We start from the raw sequence: 15899 nt of genomic DNA, 5'->3' as shown, positions 1-15899 counted from the left end.
GTTCCATAATATATTAATATGTTAAAGTCAGTCCAACATACGGATGGTCCTATAGCTAGTCTGAGTCAAGGAATTGGAATAGGAGTGGAGGGGTGCATGCATGCATCTACTTTTTAAACTAAATATATAGTGTGGACCCTTAATTTAGCCAAAACTCTATCCAACGATGACAAAATACCACATACACGGTGGTGGACATGCCCCATTCCTTCCGTCACAAGATACATTATTATTATTATTATTATTAAACAGTAGGAAATATTGAAGAATTATTATTATTAAACAGTAGATATATATGAAGTATTTATATATAGAATAATGCTACATTCCCTACTGTTTAATAGTAATAATAATGTATCATGTGACAGATGGAATGGGGCATGTCCTCCACCGTGTATGTGGTATTTTGTCATCCTTGGATAGAGTTTTGGCTAAATTAAGGGTCCACACTATATATTTAGTTTAAAGAATAATGCTATATATAATTATAGAATGTGCAAACATCATATAATTATTTTAAAAAATAATATAGTTCATTATTAAAAAATTAATTTTTATTTCGTGTAGATCTCGTATTTTTTTTTTTAAATTATTTTACGATACTTATATATTTACGATTGTAACTATCATTTCTCGTGTATATATCCAGCTACAGTGAATATATACGCGTGTACGTGCCATGCATACGTAGATTATCGTAACCAAACAAGCAGAAAATTAATACCACTGGATGTACTTCATTTCAATTTCAGGATGATGGGTCCTGTTTTGCCCTTTTTGTCGAGTCCACAAACTACAAGATCGTTGTGTAGGAGTCTGGCCAGGTGGGTGCACCAGATGGCCCATATGAATGGGATATTGCTTTGCCAGGATAAGCCACTGTTTACTGCCACATTTCACGCTGTAACCAGTAACGGACCATTGCCTGACTATATTATGGTCTAGGCCCATCCAAGTCCAACTCAAGCAGTAGGTCTCTTATCACTAGTCTCTTGCGAATTAAAATGGAAGAGTCCAACCTAAATAAATGAAATAGAAATACATAGATATTCAAGTTTACATTAAATCATTATGGGTAGTGTGCGGTCTAGTTTTGACTTTTGACTGCTGGTAGTGTCCATGGTATAAATTGTATATTTTAATTTTCTTTTCTTTTTTATATTTTTTAAATATCTTTAAATATTTTTTAAAAATTAAAAAAAATACATCAATATACTAAAAGTCATTTACTTAATTATTAAATAAAAAAATTAAAAATTAAAATACACAAACAGTCAAAATAAAGAAACAAACTCATGTGACATACTATCATTTTTCAATTATTATTATAAATAGACACACGTATTCTTTAATCATCTTGAGATTATCTTCATTAATTACGGTGAGAGTTTCTCTCCAATGATCGATCTTGCATTTTTAGAGCTTAAAACTATGCACACATTGTCAACTCCGGATGCCATCTTTTATTAACTTCTTTACATCATGATTAGCAACTACAACTATGATAAATTCGGGAAAGCAATCGGAGAGGGCTTGATAAATATTCCAGATTTGGTAGCCACCAATCTAATAATTTCATTTAATATTTTCATATGATTTTGGATGACACCACACGTCAACAAGCCATCGAGCAATGATGACATCACATGCAGATGGACAACATCCGCTGCTGATAGGTCATCCACTTATTTTTTGTTAAAATTAATTTTATATCAAAATGAGTCTATTATAGTCACAAATATTTATTCTAGTTGCTAAATAACTTTTCATAGATGTTCATTTTTTTTATAGTGCAGTGAATTAAAGTGTGGGCATGGTCTTGTTAGTCAGCTACAGGAACAACTTGACTTGCTACGCTCTTGACTAACTATATTATGGTTGAGCGCCCATCCAACTCACGCATTATGTTTCTAATCGCTAGTCTTTTGTGAATTAAAATAGATCATAAGCCTAACCCAAATAGATGAAATAGAAACACGTGGGTATTCAAGTTTACATGAAAGAATTGTTGTAGACACACATTATCTAATCATCATGAGATTATCTTCATTAATCATGGGGAGTTTCTTTCTAATGATTGATCTTGCATTGTTAGAGCTTAAAACTATGCACACATCATCCACTCGGGATATATCTTTTGTTAACTGCTTTACATTATGGCTAGTAATTACAACTGTGATAAAGTCGGGATAGCAATCAGAGAGAGCTTGATAAACATTACGGATTTGGTAGTCGCCAATCTAGTAATTTCATTTAATATTGCCATATGGTTTTGGATGACGCCACACGACAACAAGCCATTGAGCCACAATGCCATCACATGCAGATGGACACCATCCACTGGTAATAGTTCAGCCAGTTGTTTTCCGTTAAAATTACTATTTTTTGTCAAAATGAATCTATTATCATCACAAATATTTATTTTAGTCGCAAATAATTTATTATAATTGCTTATTTTTTGTATAACAATGGAGTCAAATGTGGGCATGGCCTTGTTGGTAAGCTATAGGAACAACTTGGATTGATACGCTCCTATCTAACTATATTATGGTCGAGGGCCCATCCAACTCACGTAATACGTGTCTAATCACTAGTATTTGTGAATTAAAATATATCAGAAGTCCAACCCAAATAGATGAAATAGAAACACGTGGGTATTCAAGTTTACATGAAAGAATTGTTGTAGACACATTCTCTAATCATCATGAGATTATCTTCATTAATCATGGAGAGTTTCTTTCCAAATGATTGATTTTGCATTGTTAGAGCTTAAAAATTTGTAGGCATCGTCCACTCGGGATATATCTTTTGTTAACTTCTTGGCATTATGATTAGTAATTACAATTATGATAAAGCCGGGAAAGCAATCGGAGGAGATTTGATAAACATTCCGGATTTGATAGTCACCAATCTAGTAATTTCATTTAAGATTGCTATATGGTTTTGGGTGACGCCACACGTCAACAAATCATCAAGCCACGATGTCGTTGCATGCGGATATATACCATCTGCCGCCAACATTTCAGCCGATCATGTCCCGAGCGACATCGTTGGAATCAAATGTGGGTATGGTCTTGTTGATGGGCTAGGGGAACAACTTGGATTGCTATCTATACAAAATCTCGACCTTTATTTTTTTTTTTCTAATTTTATGAGCGCTTGAGCTTGTACTTACTATCTATATGGTTGCAAGCCATTATTTAAAAAAAAAAAAGTATATAGGTTTTTTAAATTCATATATCACCAATCAAAAATAAAAAAAATATATATATTTCCTCTCTAAGGTAATTAACTTAGGTTGCGTTTGGATGTTGAAGTGAGTTGAGTTGAGTTGAGTTGAGATAATAAAATATTATTAGAATATTATTTTTTATTATTATTATTATTTTAGAATTTGAAAAAATTGAATTGTTTATTATATTTTGTATTGGGATTTGAAAAAATTGTAATGATGAGTTGAGATGAGTTGAGAGTATTTTTGATTCCAAACGAAGCCTTAATACTAATTATATTGTAGAATTTAAAATTTTGTATAGTAAAATTTTTAATAAATTCAAGATTTTCCTTTAGGTTTTGGGTAGCGCTAGCTGTGCATTACCCAAAAAGGACAAGCACAGCCCAAATCGTACAACTATAGAATGCGTACTTCAGCCCTCGACGGTCGAATATCTATTTCCATTTCTCTAGAAACCTCCCCAAAGCCCTCGGAAGCATATTCCTCTCTCAAGCTGCTAGCCAGGTAACGCCAACACCAGCAGCAATGGCGTTGTACTCTTTCCGCCTCCGTCGAACCCTAACCTCTCTCTCCACCCTCAACCGCAGTCTCTATGAAGTTTCTTCAATTCCTGCAATCTCTACTCCCGCTCTACAGTCCCCACTTCTCCAGGGCAGCACTTTCAGGTCATCAAGGCCCTTCACTCTTCTATTTCAATCCCGGCCGTTCAAATCGACGACCTTCGTGCTCTCCTCGGCCCGCTCAACATACAATAGCAACAGCACCGAGGAAATCGGGCCTGATACGATACTGTTCGAAGGTTGCGACTACAACCACTGGCTTATCGTTATGGATTTCCCGAAGGACCCCAAGCCCACACCCGAGCAAATGGTCCAGACCTACGAGGAAACCTGTGCTAAGGGCCTCAACATTAGGCAACTCTCTCTCTCTCTCTCTGCTAGGCACATACACTCTCAAGCACACCCATACGCACATCTTTCTGTTTTTAGAAGATTTCTGTCAAATGAATCGCTTGGAAGTTTGAACATAAAATCGGGGTTCCCAAGGAGTAAATTCTCTGTTTTGATTTATTCCTTTTTTTGTTTAATCCACTTTGTCTGGTTGGGTCCCGAGAGGTGTGGGAAAAAAGAGAGAAATCTTATATTGATATGGTAATTGAGATTTTTTTAAGATTTAAATGACACTTTATGAAGATAAATAATTGTAAAGGATCCACCATTTTCTTCCCCTATTTGGCGTCTGAGAAAATTCAGGGACACGGAAAGAATGTAATGAGTGAGATATCAATGGTCTTTGAATTTGTTACGTTTTGTCAGCGAAGTGTTCGGAAGGTAAGGTGCCGAATGATTTTCTTAGCCTTGTGCTTGGTTCATGTTAAATATTATGAAGGGGAAGAACTTTTGGCATTATATTTTACGCTCTTTTGTTTTTGTTGAATGGCTAAGCTGCTACTGGTGTATGACTTTGTTTGGTTCCTGAGATGATTGAGAAAACAAAAACTAGGAAAAAGAAAGGAGAAAGATTTTTTTTTTGAAGAAAAAATCTAACATTTGAAAAATTTTTATGGCTAAGCTTCGGATTGGAAGAATAATTTTCCTTTGAATTATCCGAGGTACACTTGCAAGAAAGTTATTATCGAGAGCCTGTCCACTTCCGGGATTAGTCCAGACTTTATCCTGGACACCCGGTGTCAATGAAAAAATAGTTTTATGGCTATGCTGCTTGTCATTTATGATTCTGTTTGGTTCCTGAGATGATAGGAAAATAAAAATACTAAAAGAACGGAACTTATTATTCGGGTGACCATACTGATTTCATGGTACTTGTATTATTCTTATTCCCATTCCTATTCTTATGTTATGGATTCAGTTTGGAAGAAGCGAAAAAGAAAATGTATGCCTGTAGCACAACAACATACTCGGGCTTTCAGGCTGTGATGACTGAAGAAGAGTCCAACAAGTTTCATGGTAACTGTTTCTGTTGGTATCCCAAATAGAACTGGAATTTGGTACTGATGCTGACTTTCCAATTTGTTTTAAATAGGTTTACCTGGAGTTATTTTCGTGCTGCCAGATTCTTACATAGATCCAGTAAACAAGGAGTATGGAGGTTGGGCTTTTTTTTTCTCTCACGGATGCTTTCTTTATTCAGAGACATATTGCAGATTGTGAGCTAAGAGAACAGATAAACTAACTGCTAGTTTTCAAATACTTGACAACTATCTAATAAAATATTAGTTTTCAAAATTGTTCTTTTTACTTTTGTTTTAATTTGTTGGATTTGAATTTCAAAATAATATTATTTTATGATGAAGTTGTAAATAAATTGTGAACTAGTAGTTGGTGTATCAGTCCTCGTGAGTTAATTCATCATGTTATCTTATAGTGTATATTTTAACTTGAGAAATTAACGTGCTGGTCCTTCCATGTTGGGAAATCAGCTTTCAATTGAGACTAATGTATTTTATTTATCAGGAGATAAATACATTAATGGAACAATTATACCAAGGCCACCCCCAGTTCAGTACGGGAGGCCGGGACGAAACCGTGATCGTAGATATGGACAGGGTTCAACGTCAAATCAGCAATGGAAACCCTCAAATGACTACCAGATGTCAGGAGATGGAAGGAACTATGGTGCTCCACAAAACCATCCACCACAGCAGAATTATGCTCCACCTAGACAAGGAGAAAGAGGCGATCATATACCCATGAACAACAGGAATTATGCCCCAGGAGGAACGGGCAATTACCAGTCAGGGCGGGGAGATCCAGTTCCTTCCCATCAGAGTAATTACAACCCAGGGGGGCAGGGAAATTATTCTCCCCAAGAACAAAGGGACTTCCCCCAACGCAATCAGAGTCATTATGGACCTCCTGGACAGGGGAATTTTGCTGGAGCTAATAGGAACTATGGTCCTTCACAGGATGGATCTTATGGGCGAGGACCAGGTGGATATCAGGGCCAAGAAACATATGAACCTTCTGGGCAGGGTGCAAGTTCTGGCAATGGCCAGGGTTACCCTGGGCATGGCCAAGGTTACCCAGGGCCTGGAGAAGCTCAAAGGTTCTCACAGGAGGAGCAGAGAAACTGGCAAGGAGAGCCAAGGACCTATGCACCGAGGGGACCAACTGGAAATGACCAAGTGAGACATTTTTCCTTTTAGAAACTAATTTGAACATTTACTTGCATAAAAAAAACAATTAATTTGGACCTTTGACCAGTAGAACATCTTTAAAATCTGATATTTAGCTGGAGGAGACTTTAACATTGCCATGTCATGCCTTCATCATGACCTTTTGATTTAATGGGAACTGTATAGTTCACTTTGTGGATGGAAATGGTAAATGTGGATACCGATGAGGGCAGCCTTGTCCAAGGCATCTCAAATCCTGCTCTCGTTGTTCTCCTCTCCCTTGTTGGGGAGGGTTTTGGCTCAGTTGTGAGGTGAATATGTAGCGTAATCTCAACATGATTTCTGAATATCGTACTTTTATTTGATCATTTCAGAGGTACTGTTGTTTTAGCTTGCCTGTGAGACAGTGCTATTACACCTGCGCCTAATGAATGGATCTAAAGAAGCTTTTGATTGGATTGAAAGTATTCATGCACAAAAAAGCATCTTGGTAGCAATACAGATAGTAATGTTTTTATAGACAAAACTTATATTGACTCATGAATTGTTCCACACTACGAGAAGGGCATAAAATGATGAAGGTACTGCCCATTCTCTCAATGCAGAATTTCTGCTCTCATGGGACCCTTATCTCTCTCCCCCCCACAAAAAAAAAAAAAAATTGCGGCGAGGGAGAAGCCCAAATCTTAATTTTGAAGTCCAAACGCTTGGAAAGTGTTTACCTCCCTCTTATGCCTACCCCAAGTCACCGACTCCATCCTTTGGTGGATATTGTTGGTCATTTTACCTTTCCCAATCCTGTGTTGGTATGAAAATGAACTTACCTCCTAAACAGTTCACACAAAAAGTTGTACTGTGCTAACCAGGAAAAAAGTTCCTGTTGGACAACTTGATTGTGAACTTTCAGAAGTCTTTAGAAACAAATCGTGTTATCTCCAAATTAAGGATGATATCCCACTATTTATAAAGTGACTTGTCGAGCATCTTCATCCCAAAGCTGGAATGGAAAGGAATAGTGTTGCATGCTTTTTGTGTTATATTCTTTATTTGGGAAATATCTAATATCCTTTTATTGTCGAAGTGAATGTGCTCACAAATTTCTCAATCACCACCTTGTTTGTGTGGCGTGTGCTCTGGAAAATTTAGATGACTTATGTATGCATGCTCTGGAAAATTTAGATGACTTATGTATGCATGCTCTGGCAAATTTAGATGACATGTGGTTATTGCTTTCTGCAGGGGAGATATTGATAACACATTTCAAACGGCTCCTACACTCTCCCTAGCAAGGACATCAAATATAAGGCCTTTAGAGATTTTCCGATAATAGTCTGCAAGCTTTTTGTTTGTTTTAACTTGTGAAGTTGGAACTGGCAACTTTCTTCTATGAAGCTGTATCTTTGATATCTGATTATACCAAGTTCTGTAGGTTAGTAAAGATGTGGTTTCTGCTTCTACCCTGTTCTGTAGGTTAATTAAGATTGGACTTGTTTATTTGATCTTTTTTTTTTTTTTTTTAACTTTTGGTGTGTGGAGCCCCAATGGCCAGTCTGATTGCCCCTTTGTAGATTCACCAATGCATTTTTTGGTGTATTGGGCACAAAAAAACAGTTGTTTTAAGGCTTTTTAACTCGATTATTTGTCGAGGGTCTGTTACAAAATGCATGAATTTTTCTTGAATGGTGTAATAATGATAAACCTGGTAGCGCCGCGCCTATTGAGTTATTGGCTAACAAACTGATTTTGCCGTGTAGCAAATAGCAAATAATGTTCGAGCGTTTCTACCATACATCTCCTCTGCCCTTTTCTATCCAATCCTTTCGTTTCCAGCTTGCATTGCTTTCAACTACTGCCTATGCTCTTGGATCTCGTTTCTTCTCTCTTCCTATGCAAGTTCTCTTCAATGAATATCCTCCTCTGTTTCTCTTTCAAATTACTTTACCGGTTATTCAAGTCTCTCTTAATTCTTATTACGATTTTTAAAACTTTTTATTAATTTAAGATGATCCCTATGCCAAGTGTTCATTTAACAAAACAAAACAAAAATGAATCATAAGCTCAAGTCTCAGCCATCTCTCATTCTCAAATGGGTAGTGATAGGGTTACTACCCTATTACTACTCATCTATTATTCAAGTGCATTCAAATTTTTTTTTTTATCATTTTCTTTGAAGTATTTTTTTAACATCTTTAATCACTAAAAAAAAAATTAAAAAATATATATAATTTTACTAATACTCAATTCTTTAATCATTAAATAAAATACAAAATAAAAATAAAATACAAAAAAAAGTAATAAATGGGTAATAGTAAAATAGTAACCTCTTCTCAAGTTCCTCGAACAGAGAGTTTTTGATGAAGAGAGAGAATGAATGAAGATTTAATAAAATAAGTATTAATTGTTGTACTTATCTTCCATCCAGACCGCATAGCGCAGTGGATTAGCGCGTCTGACTTCGGATCAGAAGGTCGTGGGTTCGACTCCCACTGTGGTCGTTCTTTTCTTATTTTTCTTTATTTCCCTTACATTTTTCATTTATATTTTACAAATTTATCCCAGATTTATTTATTTATTTAAAAATTTTACATACCACTCACTCTCACCCATTGTGATGAGGTGACATTGTCCATCAATTTATTTTTAGTTCAGCAATATTATTTTAGCAAAACAATTATGAAACGTTGATTATTTGGCGTTTGAACGTATAGCGTATAGTTATAATGGTATAGTTATAATAGTTTATTCAAAAGAATTTTAATATACCATTAAAATTATTATAAAGAAAAATGGTATTTAGAATTATAGTGTGTATCATTCTTTTTAGAAAAATAATAAATTTGAGATTTATATAAAAAAATATTTTTTTAATAATGTATCTCATTTTCTTTTAAAAAACAGTGTTTAACCTTAAAAAAAATAAAAATACAAATAAAAATAATACTTCCCTTAAAATTAAAAAAAAAAATACAAAATTCTCATATCATTTTATCTTATCATTACACATTTTTTAAATCTCCATACAAAATATAATAAATAATTTAATTTTTTTAAATTTCAATTTAATTTTTTCAAATTTTAATATAATAATAAAATATAATATTTTAAATATTAAAATAAAATATAAAATTTCCATCTAACCCCAAACCTGACGTAACAAATTATTCAATTCAACCCATGGGAACCCGGTTTGTCTTGAAGCGGTTCCTCTCTGTCTCTACCCGGTACCAATTTCAAGCGCATTCCGTCAAACCGCAAGACAGGCAGAATCGTACTTCACGTTAGGGTTTAGCGCACTGTCTACCTCTGTGTGGATTTTTGAGAAATCTTGAAGAATGTAAGCTCTCCCTTTCTCTCTAAGCTTTTCTTTCTGCACTCTCCTAAATCTAGTCCCCTATAATCTCTCAATATCACATCGCATTAACTCTTTGTGCGAGTGTGTGCTGAATTTATTACATTTAGTAGTCTAAATTTTTCTGGATTAAGATAATCAATGTGTTTTGCGTTGCTGATATCTTATTCAGAAGCCTCATAGCACTTTCTCTGTTTATGCTGCGGAGAAACCGTGAGGAAAAAAAAGGGGGGAAGGCAAAGAAAAGGAATAGAAATGAAAAGCTGAGAAATAGAGAAGTAAAGAAACGAAATAGCGAGAAAATTTTACTTTCTGTTCTATCTATAATCTATAGCCATTACTAGGGTTAAAACTGTGGAAAATAAAATAAATATAAAACGATAATTTTTGAGTTGTAGAATACGGTGTTATGAAGAATTCGATCCATCACAGAAACGGTGTTTAGTTAGGCTCAGATTGTTGACTTATTTTTTCATTTTTGAATAAAACAATTTACCTTTATGAACTCTTAGAAATCTTTAGCAGCCAAAGGTAGAATTTATTGCCTTTTCAATTAGGCGTTCAGCTGGAAGTTGATATTTGGTGTTTGTTGGAATTAGATCCACAATTATTTTAGTTGGGACTTAAACTTTTTTCGGTGATCGATGATGCAGTTTGATTGAAGGGCTTGTGGTACATTCCTGTTAAGGAAAAGAGAATGGCTTCAGCAGGGCCACAACAATCTCTCAAGAGACGTGATTCATCTGTGACTAGAGAAGACGATCAACTTATTATAACTCCTTTAGGTGCTGGTAATGAAGTGGGTCGGTCTTGTGTGTACATGTCCTACAAAGGAAAAACCGTACTGGTATGAACATTAAAAATGTAGTACTCTTCATTTTTAGTTAAAAAACGAGTTACTCTTAATTTTTAGAAGGTTATTTATAGAGTTTTTTTCTTCCATTTGTTGTCTTATTTTATATCCTTTTTGTCACTTTTCATGGATGGTAGTTTGATTGTGGAATTCATCCTGCTTATTCGGGCATGGCTGCTTTGCCGTACTTCGATGAGATAGATCCTTCAACAATTGATGTCCTTCTCATCACTCAGTATGTTTATCTGTTCTTTTTTTTTTTCTTTTAAATTTCACTTTATGCTTTAATGAAATGTTGTGAAGTCCTTGGCTTGCTCTGCTTATTGTAGTTGCTCTTTTATATTTTGTTCCAGATTCCAACTTTATAAATTGAGTCTGGAAGTTTATCTTTAAGTGGATGCTTGTTAGACAAGATGCACATCTTTGTTATTTCTCCTATTTTAATGCCTTATTTGCAAAGAATATAACTTTTAATACCACTCCATTTGGTTGAGTGAGATTGCGGTACTTTATATTTGTGCTCCTTTCTTTCCCCTACTTTAGGGAGTCAAGGAATCACAGGACCAAAAATTTTCTCCAAGAGTTCCTTCATTATATTTTAACTGGTTTTCTCTTTCTGCAATTTTCCTTCATTGACTTATCAATAGGAACAGTTATAGTTTTCTTCCAACGATGTTGATGTAATGTATAGTTTTGCCTCTTTGTTTAACCTAAGTGATGCTTCTGCTTCCAGCTTTCACTTGGACCATGCTGCATCCCTACCATATTTTCTGGAAAAGGTATCTTGCTTACTTCGTGAATTAACATAAGGCTCTGTGCTGTCATTTTTTTCCCTGCTGACAACACATTTATTGGAACTTTGTTCAGACCACGTTCAGAGGTCGAGTTTTCATGACTTATCCAACAAAGGCAATCTACAAGCTGCTTTTGACTGATTATGTTAAAGTTAGTAAAGTTTCGGTTGAAGATATGTTGTACAATGAACAAGACATCAATCGCTCAATGGATAAAATTGAGGTCTGTATTTTTCAACCAATGCATTTTCAAGTTCTCATTGGCTCTAGGTTTGCATTGTTCCAAAATTGGGTCTATAATTTCAGGTTGACTGCAAAGTTATTTCCAAGGCACACCTCACCCTAGATCATATGAACTTTTTGAAATTTCAATTTTATGGTCATTAAGTCAGGTTTTACATTTGATTTTTTTAATCTTTCTATTCTATCAAGTGTCTTGCGTTGATTCCCCTGAACAAAAAGGTATTCACATTGGAGTATGGAGTTTGCTTAATGTTCTCTCTCCCATTTGTGTATAGGTTCCAAGAATATTATTCTTCATCTTGTTAGTTCAAACCCTTTAATTCCATATTGAAGGTGTCTCATGAACAAGTCATGGCATCATATTTGGTCTATATGAGACTATGCCATCAAATGCTTGAGAGTTTTATCTATATGTTCTATTGTATAATGCCATATAATTTATTCAGAATTTGTATAATGATATATACAAGCCCTAAATGTACAAAACTCCTAGGGGTTGGCTCAAGTGGTAAATGTCTTGGTCTTGGTGGGCTCCCTCCAAGGTTCGAATTCCACTGGGTGCAAACAATCTTTAGGGGTCATCAGACTGGGGGATTTTTCCCTTGAATTACCTAAGGTGTAGTTGTGAGAAACTCTTTGCCGAGGGCTTGCTGTTCGCGGACACCCGGTGCCAATAAAAAAAAATGTACAAGCCTCGCGTGCCTTTTATAAAAAAAATGGACCCTACCATGAAAAAATGTGAAAAACTTACTTTTTCTTTGTGGGGTTCACTTTTTATTTTTATTATTATTATTATTGTTATTATTATTTTAATTTTATAAAAGGCCTGCACGAGGCTTATATATTTGGAACTTGTCTCTAGCATTACTCTTCAGATTAGTTGGCTACCTAGATATATGAATTAATTCTTACTTTATTTTTGATATAATCCATATTCAAGGCTATATCCTAACATTTTTATACATTATGTTATCTTAAGCCAATAAAACATTAATTATTCTCTCAATCCATCTTCTAACAGAACATAGTAATTGCAGGTTATCGATTTCCATCAAACAGTAGAGGTGAATGGCATTAGATTTTGGTGCTATACTGCTGGTCATGTCCTGGGTGCTGCTATGTTTATGGTTGATATTGCTGGTGTTCGAGTACTCTACACTGGAGACTATTCACGTGAAGAAGACAGACATCTTCGAGCTGCTGAGACCCCACAGTTCTCCCCTGATGTATGCATAATCGAATCCACTTATGGTGTCCAACAACATCAACCTCGGAACGTCCGAGAGAAGCGCTTCACTGATGTTATTCATTCAACTATTTCTGAAGGAGGTCGTGTCCTTATTCCAGTTTTTGCCCTTGGCCGTGCCCAGGAGCTGCTTTTGATTCTTGATGAGTACTGGTCAAACCATCCTGAGCTTCAGAACATTCCCATATATTATGCTTCTCCTCTTGCAAAAAGGTGTTTGTCTGTCTATGAGACATACATCCATTCAATGAATGACAGGATACGCAGCCAACATGCAGCAAAGTCAAACCCCTTTATATTCAAGTACATATCACCCATAAAGAGCATTGAGAATTTCAAAGATGTTGGCCCATCGGTGGTGATGGCAAGTCCTGGTGGGCTTCAAAGTGGGTTGTCACGACAACTATTTGACATGTGGTGCTCTGATAGGAAAAATGCTTGTGTTTTACCTGGGTATGTGGTTGAAGGGACACTCGCTAAGACCATTATTAATGAGCCCAAGGAGGTTACGCTCATGAATGGACTCACTGCTCCTCTCAACATGCAGGTCCATTACATATCATTCTCTGCCCATGCAGACTCTGCTCAGACAAGTGCATTCTTGGAAGAGCTCTTGCCTAATAACATAATTCTTGTTCATGGAGAAGCTAATGAGATGGGGAGGCTCAAACAGAAACTCATAAGCCAGTTTGCTGATCGCAACATCAAAATCTTCAATCCAAAGAACTGTCAGTCTATTGAAATGTACTTCAACTCTCTGAAAATGGCAAAAACTATTGGCAGGCTTGGCGAAAAGACACCAGAAGTTGGGGAAACTGTCAGTGGTTTACTGGTCAAGAAAGGTTTTACTTATCAGATAATGGCACCTGATGATCTCCACATCTTCTCCCAGCTATCGACTGCAAACATTACTCAGAGAATTACCATCCCGTATGCTGGTGCCTTCAGTGTATTAAATCACCGGCTCAAGCAGATATTTGAGAGTGTAGAGTCTTCAACCGACGAGGAGTCTGGAATCCCAATACTGCGAGTGCATGATCGAGTGACAGTTAAGCAGGATTCTGAGAAACACATTTCATTGCATTGGGCATCAGATCCTGTGAGTGACATGGTTTCAGACTCCATTGTGGCTCTGGTTTTAAACATCAACCGTGAGATCCCCAAGGTAGTTGTAGAGTCAGAGGCAATAAAAACTGAGGAAGAGAATGAAAAGAAGGTGGAAAAGGTTACTTATGCCCTCCTTGTTTCTCTTTTCGGAGACGTGAAGTCCGGAGAAAATGGGAAGCTGGTGATTAGCGTGGATGGGAATGTGGCAGAGCTTGACAAACAGACTGGGGACGTTGAGAGTGAAAACGAAGGTTTAAAAGAAAGAGTAAGGACGGCTTTCCAGCGAATTCAAAGTGCCGTGAAGCCAATCCCTCTATCTGCATCTTAGCTTTACTGCTAGTCTCTCCACCTATTATTCCATCTCTTTCTTGCTGTATTTTGATGTTTAACTTCCGTAGTTTTGTATTAACTGGAAATAATTTATTTGTGTTAAAAATAGCTGGTGATTACTCCCAAAATTTTCCAGGAGGCACCATTAATCCTGATTGATTTGGAGTTGTAATGTTTTATCATTTAAGGCCTAAATTTAGTTTACGAAAAGAAAAAACAAATTATCGGATTTCTTTTTACTTTTATTTGCTTATAAAAAGGAGAAAAAGAGAGACCTTATTTTATTTCTTTTATGAAGAGAAGACTTAGGTGCCAATTGGATATGAGTTGTGATAAATTGGATATGAGTTGTGATAAGATGGATTGAGATAAAAGTTAAAAATTTAATAAAATATTATTAAAATATTATTTTTTAATATAATTATTATTTTGAGAATTAAAAATTTTGAATTATTTATTATATTTTATTTAAAAATTTAAAAATGTAAACTCTTAACTCATTTATTTCATCATTATAATTTTTATAAATTTTAAAATAAAATATAATAAATAATTTAATTTTTTTAAATTTTAAAATAATAATAATATTAAAAAATAAAATTATGCTATATAACCTCCAAACTTCGCTTACGTGTAATTTTTATTTTTATTCTTTTTATTTTTTATTTTTTAAATCAAACGTGCGTTTCAACTTTCATAAATCAAAATTTGCATTCAACCCCCCCCCGGCGCCTAACGTACTCCCTCCAGCTTAGTTCTCTTCCGTACGACTTCATCGCACAGCCCGCGGTGTTAGCTTCTCACCGCTCGTCTCCCGAACGGTGCCGTCGACAGTGGTCTATTTCGTAAGGAGGGTTTTTATTTTTCTCTCTCTCTCTCTCTCCATTCCGCTTCTGTTTCCTAGCATCCCGTATCTAGTGTGTTTTTGTGTTTTCGTTTTCGTATCCCGTATCTAGCTAGCTGCTGTAAACTGCTTTCATTAATTTTCCTAGCTGCTGTAAATTGCTTTCATTAATTTTTCTATCTGGGGGGAGAACGATATTCCGAAAGAGGGAGAGTGCGGCGGAAGATGAATAAGGTGTGGAATTTGCAATAGCAATATCGCACTTAGTAGAATAGGGTGCACGGGCCAGGGGCAATGTGTTTACTACTTGAGACAATTGGGGCAAATATCAATTCTGAATCAAACCTTTAATTGATTTGTAAATAGTATAAGCATTTTTTTTCTCAATTCTTGATATTTGCTCTAGGAAAGTGATAATTTTTCTTTCTTCTATTCAATTCTGCCCTTCCTCCCCTTATTGCTTTAGGAAAGTGATAATTTATTTATAGCTTGTGGCATGCTTGGAAATCGATTTTCTGTTTGAAATGGGTTTATGTATTCTTACTTAGAGAAATGGATTTCTGTTTTGTTGTTTGAGATGATTTGAAATTGAAATTTTGTGTGAAATCTATGGTTGAAATAGGCTTCCGTAGTATTATTTAGATAAATGGATTTCTGTTTTGTTGTTTGAGATGGTTTGAAATTGAACTTTTGTTTGAAATCCATGGTTTGAAATGGAAAAACATTTTTCATTCTATCCCGGTCAATGGGTCATATTGAAAA

General features: G+C 35.5%; 2 protein-coding genes and 1 non-coding gene across 3 annotated transcripts; all 3 read left to right on the top strand.

Moving 5' to 3' along the window:
* Positions 1-3638: 3638 nt before the first annotated feature.
* Positions 3639-8009, top strand: LOC109002305 (multiple organellar RNA editing factor 1, mitochondrial). The gene is made up of 5 exons (XM_018979987.2): positions 3639-4149; positions 5105-5202; positions 5279-5344; positions 5710-6380; positions 7611-8009. The coding sequence occupies exons 1-5, from the start codon at positions 3761-3763 to the stop codon at positions 7620-7622; spliced, it is 1236 nt and encodes a 411-aa protein (XP_018835532.2). The 5' UTR covers positions 3639-3760; the 3' UTR covers positions 7623-8009.
* A 783-nt stretch (positions 8010-8792) lies between these two features.
* Positions 8793-8866, top strand: TRNAR-UCG. Its single transcript has one exon. It is a non-coding gene; the product is annotated as a tRNA-Arg (tRNA).
* A 657-nt stretch (positions 8867-9523) lies between these two features.
* LOC109002306 (cleavage and polyadenylation specificity factor subunit 3-I) lies at positions 9524-14445 on the top strand. The gene is made up of 6 exons (XM_018979988.2): positions 9524-9705; positions 10374-10567; positions 10711-10808; positions 11307-11352; positions 11441-11590; positions 12648-14445. The coding sequence occupies exons 2-6, from the start codon at positions 10418-10420 to the stop codon at positions 14289-14291; spliced, it is 2088 nt and encodes a 695-aa protein (XP_018835533.1). The 5' UTR covers positions 9524-9705; positions 10374-10417; the 3' UTR covers positions 14292-14445.
* Positions 14446-15899: the final 1454 nt, after the last annotated feature.

The sequence above is a fragment of the Juglans regia genome, chromosome 16 (genome assembly GCF_001411555.2).
Source record: "Juglans regia cultivar Chandler chromosome 16, Walnut 2.0, whole genome shotgun sequence".
Taxonomy (NCBI): Eukaryota; Viridiplantae; Streptophyta; class Magnoliopsida; order Fagales; family Juglandaceae; genus Juglans; species Juglans regia.
This window is presented reverse-complemented; position numbering and strand designations above follow the sequence as displayed.

Bases quoted from the DNA above. Each gene is read 5' to 3' on its own strand.
- LOC109002306 (XM_018979988.2), top strand. From the start codon at position 10,418: ATGGCTTCAGCAGGGCCACAACAATCTCTCAAGAGACGTGATTCATCT. The intron at 10,568-10,710 runs GTATGAACATTA...CATGGATGGTAG, and splicing joins ACAAAGGAAAAACCGTACTG to TTTGATTGTGGAATTCATCC. The intron at 10,809-11,306 runs GTATGTTTATCT...TTCTGCTTCCAG, and splicing joins GATGTCCTTCTCATCACTCA to CTTTCACTTGGACCATGCTG.
- LOC109002305 (XM_018979987.2), top strand. From the start codon at position 3,761: ATGGCGTTGTACTCTTTCCGCCTCCGTCGAACCCTAACCTCTCTCTCC. The intron at 5,203-5,278 runs GTAACTGTTTCT...TGTTTTAAATAG, and splicing joins AGAGTCCAACAAGTTTCATG to GTTTACCTGGAGTTATTTTC. The intron at 5,345-5,709 runs GTTGGGCTTTTT...TTTATTTATCAG, and splicing joins AGTAAACAAGGAGTATGGAG to GAGATAAATACATTAATGGA.